General features: G+C 30.4%; 2 protein-coding genes across 4 annotated transcripts; one reads left to right on the top strand and one right to left on the bottom strand.

Moving 5' to 3' along the window:
- Window positions 1–25: 25 nt before the first annotated feature.
- Window positions 26–4,972, top strand: LOC662199 (CTD small phosphatase-like protein 2). 2 transcript variants are annotated; one of them, XM_064355337.1, is made up of 5 exons: window positions 26–161; window positions 660–1,308; window positions 3,279–3,844; window positions 3,895–3,990; window positions 4,041–4,972. In XM_064355337.1, the coding sequence occupies exons 2-5, from the start codon at window positions 681–683 to the stop codon at window positions 4,104–4,106; spliced, it is 1,356 nt and encodes a 451-aa protein (XP_064211407.1). In that variant the 5' UTR covers window positions 26–161; window positions 660–680; the 3' UTR covers window positions 4,107–4,972. The 2 variants fall into 2 exon arrangements, with proteins under 2 accessions (XP_064211407.1, XP_973406.1); XM_968313.4 differs by lacking the exon at window positions 26–161 and adding an exon at window positions 181–322.
- On the bottom strand, window positions 4,888–6,995 carry MED8 (Mediator complex subunit 8). Of its 2 annotated transcripts, XM_064355338.1 has the most exons (3): window positions 6,956–6,992; window positions 5,393–5,897; window positions 4,888–5,346 (listed from the first exon to the last, which is right to left on the bottom strand). In XM_064355338.1, exons 2-3 carry the CDS (start codon window positions 5,804–5,806, stop codon window positions 4,981–4,983), a joined length of 780 nt encoding a protein of 259 aa, XP_064211408.1. In that variant the 5' UTR covers window positions 5,807–5,897; window positions 6,956–6,992; the 3' UTR covers window positions 4,888–4,980. The 2 variants fall into 2 exon arrangements, with proteins under 2 accessions (XP_064211408.1, XP_008195652.1); XM_008197430.3 differs by having other exon boundaries at window positions 5,393–6,995.
- Between the last annotated feature and the right edge of the window lie 10,511 nt (window positions 6,996–17,506).

Here is a 17,506-nt window from a genome sequence, read left to right on the forward strand (position 1 = left end):
GACTTGAAGCGACATTGCTCTGACATTTAGCGGTCGCGGGGTCAAATGGGGTTAAAAATGCATGCGCTGCTGCCCCTCTTCGATTTCTGATGTAAAAAATAAAAAATCAACGAAATTCACCTGCATTTTTACCTGTCTCGTCAAGTTCCGATTGTTCGTCGGTGAGTGGTTCCCCGCATGCGCACTCCATCACTATCAATATAAATCGCGTGGGACGCCATTTTGATATAGTGCTTTGTGTACGGCATCATCATTTTTCCCAAAATGAAAACTTTCGATACGTTGAAATAACAAAGTGAAAAGTGTGCGCGGGGGTCGCAAGGTAAGTAAAGCCTCCACTTGCGCCATAAATCTCCCAAATTGGGGCCCACCTGAACAAATCGGGCCGATTTCCGAAACATCGCGTTTTAAAAGCCGAAAATTGTTTGTAAACAAGCATTTTACGCTTCATGCCGCGAAAAGAGATAAATTTGAAGCGTTTCCCATCGGTTTCCTGTAAGAAAACCGCGCGATAAGGGCCCAAATGTGGCTTTATTTTGATTTTTGACAAGGCGGGAAGATCGGGACGTCAGAGGAATCGCCTAAAGGCGCGTTCACATAGGGTCGATTTTGGCGCGGCGCGGTTTCCAAAATTTTCTCCTCATTTGTTGTGTTTCCAGCCAGATAAATGGATTGGGAAAATGTGGCTCCGCAGTGAAAAACGGAAAAACTTCCGCGCGATCTGCCTCAACAGAATTCGGAAAGTGCGTAAAAGTAGGATCGGACCCAAGCAGAAGAAAACCGAGACGCCCACTCTCTCCGACGAATGCAAAGAGAACTTTCAGGCCCAGGTGGTGCCCGAGTTCAGCCCCGCGGAGGGCCCCACTGCGGAGACGGAGCTGAAATGTTTCGAATACTTTGAGGCCAACAACGCGGTTTCTTATGAGAAAACACCACCAGACATTGTCTTAAATTCCGATCTTCCGAAAGAAATTGAGTATTCCAATTTCAACAGCGGGCTCGCGATGGCGTGCGAGGAAACCCTCAACCATCCCGATTATGCTTCAAGCATGCAGTTTCATGTCACTGATAAGAAGGCGTGCGATAAGTACAATTTTGATGTTTTCTCGGAAAAGATCTGCGAGAGCATGTACTACGAGTACGGGTCTCTGAGGGACGATTACCAGGACGTTCAGTTTGATGTTAACGACTTGAATAATGTCAACACACAGGAGTTCACCAATATGCTGGACGAGGAGATGGCACAAGCCAACATCGGGAACGTCGTCTACGACTACACCACACTCTACCCGGTTTCCATACCAGAAGGTGCGCAATAATCGTCTTTTCAATTAAAACAAGTTCAAAATTCATAAAAAAATAAAAATAATAAAAAATAATGTTTATGATTTAAATAAAAAACAAGCAACTTTTAACAAAAAAAGTTAGTTTGGAGCTTAATAACGACGAAAAAAAAAACCTTTTTTTAACTTCTGCACAATATTGATGACGAGGTTGCAAATATTACTAAATAAAAAAAATAATTTCAGTTTCAATTAGGTACTGTAGCTTAATTTTTGTGAATAGAGATCCAAGTAACAAATTCAGTACTAGGGAATAATTCCACTATTTGAAAACGAATGACAAAAAAATTCTAAATTTTGTGGGAATCGCTGGGTATTACATTTATCTAAGTGATAAGAAAGCTGCCTCAACTTTATCATCCTAGAAATTCATAATAACAGTTTTATTTTTAAATATGAAATTCCATTCTCGTTGTTCATTCCTTTACCAACATACATATTACTTGTGAAATAGGCTTTTCTCTCCATTTAATTGAGTATTATTAAAATTCCTGTTATTTCCTTTTTTTATTCGTTATTTATTTATTTTTTTATTTGATTATTTGGCCGTTAATAAAATTAATTACTCAAACTGGAAAACAAACATTATTTTAAAAACTTGATTAATTAATTTTCGTCTTAGCTTAAGATTTTTCAAAAATTTGAAGGATTTTATTTGTATAAAATAACAATATAAGATGACGTGATTTTTTAAGTTTTTTAGTTGGCAACTGACATTTTCGTTTGTTTTTGATAGTACACATCTTTCTAGTAATAATAAAACAAAATTTTTGATAATTTCACGCAAGAGGTTTTAACTTTTTGTTATTGCTTTATTTTACAAGGGGTGGACGTTTTTTTATATTTTTTTGGATAAATTAACATGAAACAGTATATTAAAAAACAAGATCGATAAGACCAGTCTTGAAGCACAAATTTAATTTCAAAAACGAGTGGCGTATTTTTTTTGTTTTTCAATATTTATTTTTATACCTTTTCATATATGTTTTTCAAAAGTATCCGTGAATAGGTTTTAATTTTTTAAATGCGTTTATACTAATATTTCTGACGTCATTCGTTTTTTAGCAAGTGGTAATGACGTCATTTTTAAATTTTTTAAATGTCAGCTGACATCTTTATTTCGTATTTTAGGCAGTACACATTTTTATCTTTCTGTTATATTAAGAATAAAAAAAATAAACAAAACAAAATAAAAAAATTATAAAAGTTATTGAGAGTATTACACAAAGAGTTTATATTTAATTGTCAATATTTTTTTGATTTTATTATTATTTATTTTTTTTCTGACGTCACAACTAAAAAACGATTGCATCATAAATGTCACTATCTCAAAATGTAGTATTTAAAAAAATAAAATCGACCTGTCCGATATTTATTTTTTTTGAAAAATGATTAATAATAAAGATATGAATTTTGTGCGTTACTTTTGATTCAGTCTTTAGTTATTTATTCGACGAGTTTGAGTATTATTTCACGAGTGGATTTTTAAACGACGAGTGATAACGAGTGGTTTATCATCTAGAAGGTGGAACAAATGAACCAATTTACACGACGATGAGTGGAATACATCAATTTATTCTTTGAATTAGGCTCAACAAGGCTTAAATTGCTTTAAATCTTAAAAAAACTGACGTTTCGTATTGAGAAATTCCAAACAGTTCCTTACCCAGGAGAAAAGCCCGTAAATTTTTACAATGTCGAAGAATAAAAACAATTATTTCATAAAATAAAGCCAAAACAGAAAAATAAAGCACTTCACCTTTTTGAGTTCTCATTTTATTTATTTATAATTTTTTAATTACAGTAGGGTTTTCTTATCCTTGTGATTGATACCCTAGTGCAAACTGAGGAAAAAAAATCTAAATTTTTGTATACTATTTTTCTATGCATTGTATTTGCATTTCAAGTCCTTCATTGTTATTACTTTCTATAAAGGTCACATGATTTCAAACATCACCCCCGAGTCCGAAGACCGCCTCGACAAGCAACCGGAACACGTAGAGGTCGAAGACACATGGGAAGCTTTCGATCCTTACTTTTTTATCAAACACCTTCCTCCTCTAACTTTCGACATGCGTTCCAAATGTCCCGCTCTCCCATTAAAAACGCGATCCAGTCCAGAGTTCAGCTTGGTTCTGGATCTGGACGAGACTCTCGTCCATTGCAGTTTGCAGGAACTCTCCGACGCAAGTTTTCACTTTCCTGTCCTCTTCCAAGACTGTTCCTACACGGTTTATGTTCGCACGCGTCCCTATTTCCGCGAATTTATGGAAAAGGTTTCTCAAATGTTCGAAGTGATCTTGTTCACGGCCTCGAAGCGAGTTTATGCCGATAAATTATTGAATCTGCTGGATCCGGAAAGGAAGTGGATCAAGTATCGGCTGTTTCGGGAGCATTGCGTGTGTGTCAACGGCAACTACATTAAGGATCTTTCGATACTAGGCAGAGATCTTTCCAAGACTATCATTATTGATAATTCACCACAAGCCTTTGGTTACCATGTAAGTTTTTGTCTTTGTGGTTGCATAGTTTACTGATAGTTTTTTTAAAGCTTAATAACGGCATACCTATTGAAAGTTGGTTCGTGGACAGGACCGATTCGGAACTTATGAAACTGTTACCATTTTTAGAAGATCTTGTGCAAATGGTAAGCAAATTTTGAATTGTTTGGGCAAAACCCAATATTTCATCTTGCAGAAAGAGGATGTTCGGCCACACATTCGCAACAAATTCAAACTCTTCAGCTACTTACCCCCCGATTAATTGGCAGCTGTAGTCGCATAGACAATCTCATACCCACGTAATACTCTGTTTGTTTTCGTTGAGTCCCATTGCGTTGAAGTACTGACTGACGTCTGTTGTTTCTTTAAATTATGACGCAACTGGAGGTGCCTTTCGGAACGTCTTTTATACATTATTTTATAAGTAACCGTTTTATTCAACTGTTGTGTTTTGTCGGTGATTTAATTGTGCAATATGAAAGAAATTATTACAATTGGAGGTTGGTTTTAAAATTGAGAGAACCTAGATTGTATATAATTATGAATTGTTGGTCAGTATTTTAAGAAACAAAAGTATATTAACAAATTAGAGAGTATAAAGAGTTGAATTCTTTTATTGTACCACTTTGTATATAGGGAACAAAAACTTAGGAAAATTCTCTTGCCATGTAAGGAAAATATATGACCATAGAATAGTTGCAATTTATGCACAAGAGTATTTTATTTGTTGTTTGTTATATTTTTTTAAATGCGTATTATACGTAAACAGGGTCCAGTCACCCGCGTTACGTTGTAGAAAATATTTTTTTAAGTTGTTAATTTTTGTTTGACTGGGTCCCAAGTATTCTAAATGTTATATGTTTTATATTTTATATAATGCGTAGCATGTGCTAACATACATCGTGAAAATGTTCAAGTTCCGCTGTACTTATTGGAAAAGCCACCCGTTCCGACCAGCCACACTTCAACCATTTGTTGATAGTATAGTTTCAAAGTCTATAAAATTAATGCTTTTTATAATCTACTCATTACGCTACAAAGTGTTAATCTTTGTTTCCACTGTTATATTTAGTTATTTTTGTAAGATTATATCTTAATAAATAAATATATCTCCGTACACATTAAAAACTATTTCACTAGCGTCCATATGGATGTATTTGGGTGGCACTTTTGATGTTAGTCTTAATAGCAGAGGGCGCCTTATTCATCGTCATGGTTTGCGTGCTGGGGGGCATCTGTCCTTGCCCGGGAGTGCCCCCTGGGCGCCCCTGCGGAGGCACCATCATCCCTCCCGACGTGGGATTGGGCTGACCGTTAGGGTTCGCCCCCATCTTGAGTCCCTTCCCCATTCCAACAGCCGCCACAAGCGAGTGAGTATCAGCCACACTGGAATTCTGCTGCGTACTTCCCCTGGCGGAAGACTCAACTTCCCACTCCTCCCTCGCTTTACTCACCAGTTCCCAAACGTGGGACACAACCTTTTGATACGCAGCAATTTGTTTCTGAAAGTTTGCGTTGAAACATACTCTACCAAAAATTTTAACATACCTGTGCGTTCTCATACGATAAAGTTGACGCCTTGTGTTCCAATTGCATCATTTTATTCTCCGCCAACGGTTCTAGTTTGGTTCGAAGATAATCTGGGACTAAATCATGGGCGAAGGTTGTGACTCTGTGTTCGGTCATTTGGGCCAATTGTTCGTCCCGCTCGGGGGACAACATGAGGGGCAGTACTGTGAGATTTCTGAGGGTGGGGCATTTGTCGTGGCTTAAAACCTTCGAAAGGGAGGTGAGTTGGCCGGACATAAGGGCGTAATTGTCCAAAAATGTGGGCCAGTTGAGGGTCTCATATTCATTCTCCACCTTGTAAATCATTGAAGCTATCGATGATTTTAGGTCGTTGACACGCTGGATTATGGAATCGAGAGACGATTCGAGTTGTTTTTCTTCCCGTTGTTGCATTTTGCTGTATTTTTGGCGCTGTTTACAAAAACATAACCTTAACCACGATGACGGTATGTCGGCTGTGGCATTGCCGTCTCGAACTCCAGGCCTGCATGTTGACATTGTGACGTCACAGTAAGAGTCTAAATGATCATAACCTAACTTTCTGAATTTTTGCAAAAAATTAATTTTAACTATGTTGCGTCCAACGTTTTATGCAAGAAACGACGGAAAAGTGTATCTAAAGAATCCTGATACTGCAAATGTGGTCAACGAACGGTCAACTATAATTTTTATAGTGACATACGTTGTGATTTAAAGTACCTTATCCGTTTGTTATTACCCGAAAAACATATATTAAAGTTTATATTTTTTGATAGTTTAAACCATCTAGCCGTACTTAAACGTCTAAAGTTACGTCTATTAATACAAAAATTCTCCTTATGGGCCTAAATTTTGAATAACCGCGACTTAAAGACGACCGTTTTATCCAAGTTTTAACACAGGTTCTTATGGAATGCAACATGTTATTATTCGCTAAATATGTTTTAAATTAGTCGTAAAAGTGTGATCGAAAGTATAAGAATATGACGAAGAATTTTACGTCATCTCTAGTCACTTCGTGATATTTTATTATAAAATCATCCCGAAAATATTTCACATAAACACGACTGTTCTTGGTAACAGTCCAATTAGTTCGGGGTATCTTTCTTGACCATAATGATCGCAGGGATTCTTGTTTGGGAAAGGAAAACATAGGTACATAAGGACCATTCATGTTAGACACACAATTGGGAACACAACACTTATTCGGCATTTTCTAAAATTAGGAATGCAATAGGATTAAGTATGTTAGGTTTAGAGACTGAAATATGCCTTATCTGCTTATTTATTACCAAATTAAACGATTAAAAACAATAAAACCAAATTTATAAACAAAAATAATGCAAAACTATCCTAACCTATAATTGTCAAAATCACGTCACACAAGACTATAAACACACAAAATTCATTCCCTACAACGCAACCACAAAACAACAAATTCGTAAACAACAACAAATTACTTAATAACACTCTCAAAAACACCAAAAAGTACAATATATTCAAACGATGCGAACAAATGTCACGACTCTTACGATGACGTCACAATAAACAAAAGCTAGTAACCTGACGGCCTGGAGTTCGAGACGGCAATGGCTGTGGCCCTAGAATAACACTTTAATAGAAGCGGAACATAATGGTTGGCAATGAATTCCTAGCTGAAGCCATCTAGCCGCATCATCACGTACTAAAAATGGCGCGAATTTAAAATAATTCCGATTACTTTATATTTTTTTAATTTTTGCTCACGTCAAAATGATGCCAATACCTTATCAAATACAATTATTATGAAAATTTCTTAATTGTATTTGAAAAGGTGGATGCACAGACAGCACAGATGGAAGAATTTTACCCAACATGACACGATCACATTTAATGTTAAAGATATTTATTAAATCCATTAAGTTTACGAAACTAATAGTCGTCACCGAATCGATGATAAAGACATACTTGCAATCAGCCAAACTGGCACCGGTCTGGCACCTTATGTTTGCAACTTCTGTCTATGGGAGTCTCCTCGCAGTGTGACTCACTTGCGGTTCGATCTCAAAAAACTCACTTTTGGGAAAAACGCACCTATCTACGTAAACCTTCTGGAGCTCATTACTACGTTATATTTTTGGAGATCATGTTGTTCCTAACCGATAGTAGGCAATAGTCTAACCTAAAGACGACATTTTGATCCACTATAATAATAAAAATTAACGTGATATTATAAAAAATAAACTCAAATTAAAATCAACAAAAATGGCGATTCAAGTAAAAAGTGAGTGAAAATAAAAATTATTTTTCTAATGTTATTTTCAATTTGCACAAGAAAATTCATAGTGTACGGTCATCAGGGCACTCAGAGGAATCGTTTGGTGTAAGTTTCAGCTTGAAAATCCAGAAGTAGTTAAAGTAAAAAATTACCAAGTTATACTTTATGTTTTATTACGTGGTAAAGTTAACAACACACGTTAACATACCCTTTATAAACGTTTAAACACCCTTTTTCATGAAAAGGTTGACACGAGAAGTGCATTTTTCAATAAATCTCACTGAAATTTATGTCGTTGACTCAAGGTAGATTTGTCTGTCCTTAAACATGTTCAATAATAATTAATAGCGCTCTAGAAGAGCAGGAAAGCACACAAAAAACATTAAAGTTAAAATTTAACACTTCAGAAGAGATCATAATACACCCTAACCCTACTTTCTGAACTTTTGTCCTTATCTGGCAATAGCACATAATAAAGGTAGAGATTTCGACCCTAAATATCCTATCATAACGCTCTGAAAGGGCAGAGATGGAGACAAAATTCATAAAAGTGTAAATTTTGTCATTTTCGGGTGACAACATAACCCTACTTTTGGAACCTACCGAATTTTCAACAAAACGAAACAAACAAACAATGTGGTTATACGCATTGCGATACCACTAATTTTCGCACCAAACTTTCACATTGCCAGTTTCTGTTTAAATAAAAACATGCATTTTTATTTTTCCATTGACTGCATGCGAAACTTTTATAATTTTAGACGTTTATAGGCAAATACATTTGTCATAATTAATTTTTTTACATCAATGCTGTTCTATTTTAAATAATTCTGTGTATGAATGTTTTTAAATTTGACGAATTTTTCCAGTGAATATTTCTGGTAATGACCTGTTTTAGACTTAGTGACGTCACATCCGTGACGTGTCCCGAGGTTAGGTGTGCGGCGCAGGCGGCGAGAGCGCTTCAGTCGACAGCGAGCAATGGCACGGGTCAGATCGCGAGCGGGAAGCAGGAGGCGAGGCGAGGTGAGTCGGGTCGGTTTATTTAAATTATTGTGTATTGTGCGGTTTCCTTCAATTTATTCAGTTTGTTACTTGCCGTTGTCGCGAACGGACGTGTGCTCAAGCAAATCTAAATTTTCCGGTTTAAATTTTCAATTCGGTGACTAGTGATCGCGTTTGAGTGACACATTTTAAATACAGTAAATAAAATTATAATCAAACACTCAAATAATTAATTGCCACGTAATAATTTTGTCTTTAATTTCAATGAATGAAAGTGGCTTGCTCAAAATTTAATGCAAATAAACATTTTTTTTGGTTTCATTTTTATTATTATTTTTTTTAATGCTACAAACGGTAGCCAACGTGGAAGCGATATGAAGGTAGGTGTATTTTATTGCTATGTCGTATTTATTTATTTCACAAACCAATAATTTCATAAAACTTAATTGCAATTAAAATCTTTAAATGCGGTGTTAAATAGTGATATTTTGAGTGACACATTTTAAATACAGTAACTATAAATAAAATAAAATACTAAAACAATTTATTGCCACGTAATTTTGCCTTTAATTTCAATGAATGAAAGTGGCTTGCTCAAAATTTAATGCAAATAAACATTTTTTTTGGTTTCATTTTTATTATTATTTTTTTTTGGTTTCATTTTTATTATTACTTTTTTTAATGCTACAAACGGTAGCCAACGTGGAAGCGATATGAAGGTAGGTGTATTTTATTGCTGTGTCGTATTTATTTATTTCAAAAAACCAATAATTTCATAAAACTTAATTGCAAGTAAAATCTTTAAATGCGGTATTGAAAAGTGATATTTTGAGTGACACATTTTAAATACAGTAACAATAAATAAAATAAAACACTAAAATAATTTATTGCCACGTAATTTTGCTTTTAATTTCAATGAATGAAAGTGGCTTGCTCAAAATTTAATGCAAATAAACATTTTTTTTATTTCATTTTTATTATTATTATTTTTTTTAATGCTACAAACGGTAGCCAACGTGGAAGCGATATGAAGGTAGGTGTATTTTATTGCTGTGTCGTATTTATTTATTTCACAAACCAATAATTTCATAAAACTTAATTGCAATTAAAATCTTTAAATGCGGTGTTAAATAGTAATATTTTGAGTGACACATTTTAAATACAGTAACTATAAATAAAATAAAACACTAAGATAATTTATTGCCACGTAATTTTGCCTTTAATTTCAATGAATGAAAGTGGCTTGCTCAAAATTTAATGCAAATAAACATTTTTTTTGGTTTCATTTTTATTATTATTTTTTTAATGCTACAAACGGTAGCCAACGTGGAAGCGATATGAAGGTAGGTGTGTTTTATTGCTGTGTCGTATTTATTTATTTCACAAACCAATAATTTCATAAAACTTAATTGCAATTAAAATCTTTAAATGCGGTATTGAAAAGTGATATTTTGAGTGACACATTTTAAATACAGTAACTATAAACAAAATAAACCACTCAAATAATTTATTGCCACGAAATTTTGCCTTTAATTTCAATGAATGAAAGTGGCTTGCTGAAAATTTAATGCAAATAAACATTTGTTTTGGTTTCATTTTTATTATTATTTTTTTTTGGTTTCATTTTTATTATTATTTTTTTTAATGCTACAAACAGTAGCCAACGTGGAAGCGATATGAAGGTAGGTGTATTTTATTGCTGTGTCGTATTTATTTATTTCAAAAAACCAATAATTTCATAAAACTTAATTGCAATTAAAATCTTTAAATGCGGTATTGAAAAGTGATATTTTGAGTGACACATTTTAAATACAGTAACTATAAATAAAATAAACCACTCAAATAATTTATTGCCACGAAATTTTGCCTTTAATTTCAATGAATGAAAGTGGCTTGCTGAAAATTTAATGCAAATAAACATTTTTTTTGGTTTCATTTTTATTATTATTTTTTTTTGGTTTCATTTTTATTATTATTTTTTTTAATGCTACAAACGGTAGCCAACGTGGAAGCGATATGAAGGTAGGTGTATTTTATTGCTGTGTCGTATTTATTTATTTCAAAAAACCAATAATTTCATAAAACTTAATTGCAATTAAAATCTTTAAATGCGGTATTGAAAAGTGATATTTTGAGTGACACATTTTAAATACAGTAACTATAAATAAAATAAACCACTCAAATAATTTATTGCCACGAAATTTTGCCTTTAATTTCAATGAATGAAAGTGGCTTGCTCAAAATTTAATGCAAATAAACATTTTTTTTGATTTCATTTTTATTATTATTTTTTTTGGTTTCATTTTTATTATTATTTTTTTTAATGCTACAAACGGTAGCCAACGTGGAAGCGATATGAAGGTAGGTGTATTTTATTGCTGTGTCGTATTTATTTATTTCAAAAAACCAATAATTTCATAAAACTTAATTGCAATTAAAATCTTTAAATGCGGTATTGAAAAGTGATATTTTGAGTGACACATTTTAAATACAGTAACTATAAATAAAATAAACCACTCAAATAATTTATTGCCACGAAATTTTGCCTTTAATTTCAATGAATGAAAGTGGCTTGCTGAAAATTTAATGCAAATAAACATTTGTTTTGGTTTCATTTTTATTATTATTTTTTTTTGGTTTCATTTTTATTATTATTTTTTTTAATGCTACAAACGGTAGCCAACGTGGAAGCGATATGAAGGTAGGTGTATTTTATTGCTGTGTCGTATTTATTTATTTCAAAAAACCAATAATTTCATAAAACTTAATTGCAATTAAAATCTTTAAATGCGGTATTGAAAAGTGATATTTTGAGTGACACATTTTAAATACAGTAACTATAAATAAAATAAACCACTCAAATAATTTATTGCCACGAAATTTTGCCTTTAATTTCAATGAATGAAAGTGGCTTGCTGAAAATTTAATGCAAATAAACATTTTTTTTGGTTTCATTTTTATTATTATTTTTTTTAATGCTACAAACGGTAGCCAACGTGGAAGCGATATGAAGGTAGGTGTATTTTATTGCTGTGTCGTATTTATTTATTTCAAAAAACCAATAATTTCATAAAACTTAATTGCAATTAAAATCTTTAAATGCGGTATTGAAAAGTGATATTTTGAGTGACACATTTTAAATACAGTAACTATAAATAAAATAAACCACTCAAATAATTTATTGCCACGAAATTTTGCCTTTAATTTCAATGAATGAAAGTGGCTTGCTCAAAATTTAATGCAAATAAACATTTTTTTTGGTTTCATTTTTATTATTATTTTTTTTTGGTTTCATTTTTATTATTATTTTTTTTAATGCTACAAACGGTAGCCAACGTGGAAGCGATATGAAGGTAGGTGTATTTTATTGCTGTGTCGTATTTATTTATTTCAAAAAACCAATAATTTCATAAAACTTAATTGCAATTAAAATCTTTAAATGCGGTATTGAAAAGTGATATTTTGAGTGACACATTTTAAATACAGTAACTATAAATAAAATAAACCACTCAAATAATTTATTGCCACGAAATTTTGCCTTTAATTTCAATGAATGAAAGTGGCTTGCTCAAAATTTAATGCAAATAAACATTTTTTTTGGTTTCATTTTTATTATTATTTTTTTTTTGGTTTAATTTTTATTATTATTTTTTTTAATGCTACAAACGGTAGCCAACGTGGTAGCGATATGAAGGTAGGTGTATTTTATTGCTGTGTCGTATTTATTTATTTCAAAAAACCAATAATTTCATAAAACTTAATTGCAATTAAAATCTTTAAATGCGGTATTGAAAAGTGATATTTTGAGTGACACATTTTAAATACAGTAACTATAAATAAAATAAACCACTCAAATAATTTATTGCCACGAAATTTTGCCTTTAATTTCAATGAATGAAAGTGGCTTGCTCAAAATTTAATGCAAATAAACATTTTTTTTGGTTTCATTTTTATTATTATTTTTTTTAATGCTACAAACGGTAGCCAACGTGGAAGCGATATGAAGGTAGGTGTATTTTATTGCTGTGTCGTATTTATTTATTTCAAAAAACCAATAATTTCATAAAACTTAATTGCAATTAAAATCTTTAAATGCGGTATTGAAAAGTGATATTTTGAGTGACACATTTTAAATACAGTAACTATAAATAAAATAAACCACTCAAATAATTTATTGCCACGAAATTTTGCCTTTAATTTCAATGAATGAAAGTGGCTTGCTCAAAATTTAATGCAAATAAACATTTTTTTTGGTTTCATTTTTATTATTATTTTTTTTTGGTTTCATTTTTATTATTATTTTTTTTAATGCTACAAACGGTAGCCAACGTGGAAGCGATATGAAGGTAGGTGTATTTTATTGCTGTGTCGTATTTATTTATTTCAAAAAACCAATAATTTCATAAAACTTAATTGCAATTAAAATCTTTAAATGCGGTATTGAAAAGTGATATTTTGAGTGACACATTTTAAATACAGTAACTATAAATAAAATTAACCACTCAAATAATTTATTGCCACGAAATTTTGCCTTTAATTTCAATGAATGAAAGTGGCTTGCTCAAAATTTAATGCAAATAAACATTTTTTTTGGTTTCATTTTTATTATTTTATTTAATGCTACAAACGGTAGCCAACGTGGAAGCGATATGAAGGTAGGTGTATTTTATTGCTGTGTCGTATTTATTTATTTCACAAACCAATAATTTCATAAAACTTAATTGCAATTAAAATCTTTAAATGCGGTATTGAAAAGTGATATTTTGAGTGACACATTTTAAATACAGTAACTATAAATAAAATAAACCACTCAAATAATTTATTGCCACGAAATTTTGCCTTTAATTTCAATGAATGAAAGTGGCTTGCTCAAAATTTAATGCAAATAAACATTTTTTTTGGTTTCATTTTTATTATTTTATTTAATGCTACAAACGGTAGCCAACGTGGAAGCGATATGAAGGTAGGTGTATTTTATTGCTGTGTCGTATTTATTTATTTCACAAACCAATAATTTCATAAAACTTAATTGCAATTAAAATCTTTAAATGCGGTATTGAAAAGTGATATTTTGAGTGACACATTTTAAATACAGTAACTATAAATAAAATAAACCACTCAAATAATTTATTGCCACGAAATTTTGCCTTTAATTTCAATGAATGAAAGTGGCTTGCTCAAAATTTAATGCAAATAAACATTTTTTTTGGTTTCATTTTTATTATTATTTTTTTTAATGCTACAAACGGTAGCCAACGTGGAAGCGATATGAAGGTAGGTGTATTTTATTGCTGTGTCGTATTTATTTATTTCAAAAAACCAATAATTTCATAAAACTTAATTGCAATTAAAATCTTTAAATGCGGTATTGAAAAGTGATATTTTGAGTGACACATTTTAAATACAGTAACTATAAATAAAATAAACCACTCAAATAATTTATTGCCACGAAATTTTGCCTTTAATTTCAATGAATGAAAGTGGCTTGCTCAAAATTTAATGCAAATAAACATTTTTTTTGGTTTCATTTTTATTATTATTTTTTTTTGGTTTCATTTTTATTATTATTTTTTTTAATGCTACAAACGGTAGCCAACGTGGAAGCGATATGAAGGTAGGTGTATTTTATTGCTGTGTCGTATTTATTTATTTCAAAAAACCAATAATTTCATAAAACTTAATTGCAATTAAAATCTTTAAATGCGGTATTGAAAAGTGATATTTTGAGTGACACATTTTAAATACAGTAACTATAAATAAAATTAACCACTCAAATAATTTATTGCCACGAAATTTTGCCTTTAATTTCAATGAATGAAAGTGGCTTGCTCAAAATTTAATGCAAATAAACATTTTTTTTGGTTTCATTTTTATTATTTTATTTAATGCTACAAACGGTAGCCAACGTGGAAGCGATATGAAGGTAGGTGTATTTTATTGCTGTGTCGTATTTATTTATTTCACAAACCAATAATTTCATAAAACTTAATTGCAATTAAAATCTTTAAATGCGGTATTGAAAAGTGATATTTTGAGTGACACATTTTAAATACAGTAACTATAAATAAAATAAACCACTCAAATAATTTATTGCCACGAAATTTTGCCTTTAATTTCAATGAATGAAAGTGGCTTGCTCAAAATTTAATGCAAATAAACATTTTTTTTTATTTCATTTTTATTATTATTATTTTTTTTAATGCTACAAACGGTAGCCAACGTGGAAGCGATATGAAGGTAGGTGTATTTTATTGCTGTGTCGTATTTATTTATTTCAAAAAACCAATAATTTCATAAAACTTAATTGCAATTAAAATCTTTAAATGCGGTGTTAAATAGTAATATTTTGAGTGACACATTTTAAATACAGTAACTATAAATAAAATAAAACACTAAGATAATTTATTGCCACGTAATTTTGCCTTTAATTTCAATGAATGAAAGTGGCTTGCTCAAAATTTAATGCAAATAAACATTTTTTTTGGTTTCATTTTTATTATTATTTTTTTAATGCTACAAACGGTAGCCAACGTGGAAGCGATATGAAGGTAGGTGTGTTTTATTGCTGTGTCGTATTTATTTATTTCACAAACCAATAATTTCATAAAACTTAAATGCAATTAAAATCTTTAAATTCGGTGTTGAATAGTGATATTTTGAGTGACACATTTTAAATACAGTAACTATAAATAAAATAAAAACTAAAATAATTTATTGCCACGTAATTTTGCCTTTAATTTCAATGAATGAAAGTGGCTTGCTCAAAATTTAATGCAAATAAACATTTTTTTTGGTTTCATTTTTATTATTATTTTTTTTTTGGTTTCATTTTTATTATTTTTTTTAATGCTACAAACGGTAGCCAACGTGGAAGCGATATGAAGGTAGGTGTATTTTATTGCTGTGTCGTATTTATTTATTTCACAAACCAATAATTTCATAAAACTTAAATGCAATTAAAATCTTTAAATTCGGTGTTGAATAGTGATATTTTGAGTGACACATTTTAAATACAGTAACTATAAATAAAATAAAACACTAAAATAATTTATTGCCACGTAATTTTGCCTTTAATTTCAATGAATGAAAGTGGCTTGCTCAAAATTTAATGCAAATAAACATTTTTTTTGGTTTCATTTTTATTATTATTTTTTTTTTGGTTTCATTTTTATTATTTTTTTTAATGCTACAAACGGTAGCCAACGTGGAAGCGATATGAAGGTAGGTGTATTTTATTGCTGTGTCGTATTTATTTATTTCACAAACCAATAATTTCATAAAACTTAATTGCAATTAAAATCTTTAAATGCGGTATTGAAAAGTGATATTTTGAGTGACACATTTTAAATACAGTAACTATAAATAAAATAAACCACTCAAATAATTTATTGCCACGAAATTTTGCCTTTAATTTCAATGAATGAAAGTGGCTTGCTCAAAATTTAATGCAAATAAACATTTTTTTTGGTTTCATTTTTATTATTATTATTTTTTTTGGTTTAATTTTTATTATTATTTTTTTTAATGCTACAAACGGTAGCCAACGTGGAAGCGATATGAAGGTAGGTGTATTTTATTGCTGTGTCGTATTTATTTATTTCAAAAAACCAATAATTTCATAAAACTTAATTGCAATTAAAATCTTTAAATGCGGTATTGAAAAGTGATATTTTGAGTGACACATTTTAAATACAGTAACTATAAATAAAATAAACCACTCAAATAATTTATTGCCACGAAATTTTGCCTTTAATTTCAATGAATGAAAGTGGCTTGCTCAAAATTTAATGCAAATAAACATTTTTTTTGGTTTCATTTTTATTATTATTTTTTTTTTGGTTTAATTTTTATTATTATTTTTTTTAATGCTACAAACGGTAGCCAACGTGGAAGCGATATGAAGGTAGGTGTATTTTATTGCTGTGTCGTATTTATTTATTTCAAAAAACCAATAATTTCATAAAACTTAATTGCAATTAAAATCTTTAAATGCGGTATTGAAAAGTGATATTTTGAGTGACACATTTTAAATACAGTAACTATAAATAAAATAAACCACTCAAATAATTTATTGCCACGAAATTTTGCCTTTAATTTCAATGAATGAAAGTGGCTTGCTCAAAATTTAATGCAAATAAACATTTTTTTTGGTTTCATTTTTATTATTATTTTTTTTTTGGTTTAATTTTTATTATTATTTTTTTTAATGCTACAAACGGTAGCCAACGTGGAAGCGATATGAAGGTAGGTGTATTTTATTGCTGTGTCGTATTTATTTATTTCAAAAAACCAATAATTTCATAAAACTTAATTGCAATTAAAATCTTTAAATGCGGTATTGAAAAGTGATATTTTGAGTGACACATTTTAAATACAGTAACTATAAATAAAATAAACCACTCAAATAATTTATTGCCACGAAATTTTGCCTTTAATTTCAATGAATGAAAGTGGCTTGCTCAAAATTTAATGCAAATAAACATTTTTTTTGGTTTCATTTTTATTATTATTATTTTTTTTGGTTTCATTTTTATTATTACTTTTTTTAATGCTACAAACGGTAGCCAACGTGGAAGCGATATGAAGGTAGGTGTATTTTATTGCTGTGTCGTATTTATTTATTTCAAAAAACCAATAATTTCATAAAACTTAATTGCAATTAAAATCTTTAAATGCGGTATTGAAAAGTGATATTTTGAGTGACACATTTTAAATACAGTAACTATAAATAAAATAAACCACTCAAATAATTTATTGCCACGAAATTTTGCCTTTAATTTCAATGAATGAAAGTGGCTTGCTCAAAATTTAATGCAAATAAACATTTTTTTTGGTTTCATTTTTATTATTAT

This window comes from Tribolium castaneum, chromosome 3, assembly GCF_031307605.1.
Source record: "Tribolium castaneum strain GA2 chromosome 3, icTriCast1.1, whole genome shotgun sequence".
In the NCBI taxonomy this organism is placed as follows: Eukaryota; Metazoa; Arthropoda; class Insecta; order Coleoptera; family Tenebrionidae; genus Tribolium; species Tribolium castaneum.

What these genes read in the sequence shown, in the direction of transcription:
- LOC662199 (XM_064355337.1), top strand. Translation starts at nt 681, where the DNA reads ATGTGGCTCCGCAGTGAAAAACGGAAAAACTTCCGCGCGATCTGCCTC. An exon ending in CCCGGTTTCCATACCAGAAG is followed by an intron (nt 1,309 to 3,278) that starts GTGCGCAATAAT and finishes CTTTCTATAAAG; the next exon opens with GTCACATGATTTCAAACATC. An exon ending in TAGAAGATCTTGTGCAAATG is followed by an intron (nt 3,991 to 4,040) that starts GTAAGCAAATTT and finishes TTCATCTTGCAG; the next exon opens with AAAGAGGATGTTCGGCCACA.
- MED8 (XM_008197430.3), bottom strand. Translation starts at nt 5,911, where the DNA reads ATGTCAACATGCAGGCCTGGAGTTCGAGACGGCAATGCCACAGCCGAC. An exon ending in TATCGTATGAGAACGCACAG is followed by an intron (nt 5,347 to 5,392) that starts GTATGTTAAAAT and finishes GCAAACTTTCAG; the next exon opens with AAACAAATTGCTGCGTATCA.